Source organism: Austrofundulus limnaeus, unplaced genomic scaffold, assembly GCF_001266775.1.
Source record: "Austrofundulus limnaeus strain Quisiro unplaced genomic scaffold, Austrofundulus_limnaeus-1.0 Scaffold106, whole genome shotgun sequence".
Lineage (NCBI taxonomy): Eukaryota > Metazoa > Chordata > Actinopteri > Cyprinodontiformes > Rivulidae > Austrofundulus > Austrofundulus limnaeus.
This window is the reverse complement of record NW_013952508.1, coordinates 827,265-829,837: the sequence shown is the minus strand read 5'-3', so window position 1 is coordinate 829,837 and position 2,573 is coordinate 827,265. Positions and strand designations below refer to the sequence as shown.

The window sequence follows — 2,573 nt, the reverse complement described above, 5'->3', positions numbered from 1 at the left end:
AGTAAAACCTTGTTAGAGTGTATATTACAGCGTAGACTAAAGCCGAGTGACAAGCGCCCCCCCCTCCCCACGAGCACCGAGAGCAGCAGAACCTCCGCCTGATAATCATTACGTTTTCAGTTCACTAATGTCAGGGGAAACGATCCAAACCATACAAGTAGCCCATCGATTTAAAGCCCAGACTCTGCTCTTTCCAACAATATAAGTGTCACAGCTCTACGTGAAAAATTCATGGAACAAGCAGCCACAGAATAGCAAAAAAGGCTAAATTCTGGAACATAAACAGGAACGTCTTTCCTTTGTTTTTATGGCTTTAATCCACTTTGGAGTCATTTTTTTTCCACTTGGCTGGACCTGTACGTCTCCTGTGTTTATGTTGGTTCATGTAATATGCTAATTCTGTACTGTGGAGATCATTAACAGTCGCTGTCGGGTGAAAAAATCTTTCGCTAACACTGTGTTGACTGTGAACCGGAAGTGATCGGAGTGGCATCCAGTGCGGAGCCGGATGTCCGTGGCTTATAGGCTATTCCCTGCTGTCTGTGTTGTTAGTTGTTGCAGCAAAGCTCTGTTTATATGCAGACATTCCCCTTTGTCTTTGACATGCAAACATCTCAACAACTGTTCATCTCAGTGTTGTGAAATGACTTTTGCAATAAGTTATCCATGTTGTCTTTCCAAAAGTGCATTCACATTTATCACAAAAAAGTGATATCACAGGCACTTTAAAGCCTTCTTCTGTCTCACCTAAGTCATCATCCTGATCATCCGGTCTCTCTGAAGGATCAGCAAACTCCTCGTATTCTGCCATCATACTGGTACCAAATACTCTGACAAAAACAGTCAAATTAAAGTTAGAATCCACAAATTACACCTAATGTGTTCAGAACACAACTAGAAACAAATGCAAACACTGTTTTATTACAATTTATCAGTTGATTGTTGCATTACATGCATATTTATATTAAATTAAAAAAGTATAATCGCGTGAGAGCAGCAGCAGCACCTAGCTGTAGCACTTCTGGTGCAGCCTGAAGCACTCTAACAAGAACATCCTCTTATTACTCCTTAAATAACCATTTAATGCAAAGCTGTCAGCAGGTTAAATAAAGGTTGACTTTTTTCTCCTGGTACGTACCTTAAGAGACTAAGAGGACAGAAATGTTCAGAACCAAAATGTGAGAGCAGCTCCACCTGGAAAATGCAGACGTGTAATCTGTGACTCCAGTAAAAATATGAATAATCCCACAATAAAGCGTCCCCACTGTGAGCAGCACTTTTAAACAGCTGATTTGGTACTGCACACAGAATGAAACACCAAAGAACAGAGAGTTACTGTGTGAGTCAAACAGACAGAAACAAATCGGGAGTTAATCGTGTGGCAGGAGGAGCTTGATCGGGTGACTGGATGAGTTTACAAATGGTTTTAACGCCAGTCGTCACATGAGAATTGTGATCAGACGTCTGGGTTAGATCAGATTCTGTTTCAACGATTAGTGTGTGAGGATGGAAGGCACTGTTCAGAGCACTACAACAAGAGCAGGCTAACCTTTATGTACTTGGTGAACATCTGAAGCAGGAGAGAAAAGAGAGAGAAAAATTAAAGATACAAGCGTGCGTTCAAAACAGAATACTGGTTTAACCTAAAAGATGAAACGAAGCCTCCATCCTGGACAGAATGTTTCTGTCTGCAGGCTTTATTCAGACCAATGAACAACAAAAGTCATGAAAGTCTAACTACTCCTCTACTAAACCCATTTCATCCACAGGGATCAAAGAACTCTGAGTTAAATGTTAAACAGCTACAGACACTAAAGTATCAACTACATCAGCAGAGAACACAAACACATCACTGACCTTCACATATTTGGCATAAAGCTGTTCATCTAAAGGGAAGCTCTGGACTGTGCGTTCATCCCTGGCATGAAATGTTCCCAGTTTTAGCCACTTATTTGTTGGGTATCTGAAAATCAAACAGTTATTTCAGTGATCTGAACATCTGGAAAATTCAATAAATGTGGCGTCAAAGAAAACTTTGACAAACAACACAGGTTGAATCACTTAAACACACAAACGTGTGAGCTGTGATTCTTTACTTTTATTTTACTGAGAAATAACTACAGTACAAAGCTGTGTGGTGGTGATATAAAAAGTTTCGTATAAAGAAGACATACAGTTAATTACTAAATGCAGCAAAACAAAGGGAGTGAATAAGTTTGCTACATAATGTAAATACTGCAAACTGCCATGCATCAAAACAGTGACGTTTCAGTTCATACCGATCACTGATGGAGACAAGAAAGTCTTTCGGGGTGGAAGAGAAAAGCTCAAAATTAGCAATGTCCAACTGCTTCACCTGGATGGGCTCACAGAGCTCAATAATAAACCTGAACAGGAAACAAACGATTAAACATGAGAAACAAAAGGCAGAGTAACAAAACATCTGAAGGGATTCAACTACATTTACCTTAAAGGTACTTGCATTACATTTAAAGTGCCTGATGCCTATCCTTCAAATACAGAAAGTCAAAGAAAACTTTTTTATACGTAAGGAACTTGGCATAATAATAATA

The 2,573-nt window shown here is 39.6% G+C and overlaps 1 protein-coding gene across 1 annotated transcript in view; it reads right to left on the bottom strand.

Moving 5' to 3' along the window:
• The window catches only part of LOC106521299 (SUN domain-containing ossification factor), a gene marked incomplete in the record, with an annotated part of 34,261 nt that overhangs the window by 12,160 nt on the left and 19,528 nt on the right, over nucleotides 1-2,573 (bottom strand). The window contains 5 exon segments of the mRNA XM_014013817.1: nucleotides 748-830; nucleotides 1,139-1,194; nucleotides 1,550-1,570; nucleotides 1,858-1,963; nucleotides 2,280-2,387. Coding sequence (XP_013869271.1) covers nucleotides 748-830; nucleotides 1,139-1,194; nucleotides 1,550-1,570; nucleotides 1,858-1,963; nucleotides 2,280-2,387 — 374 coding nt within the window.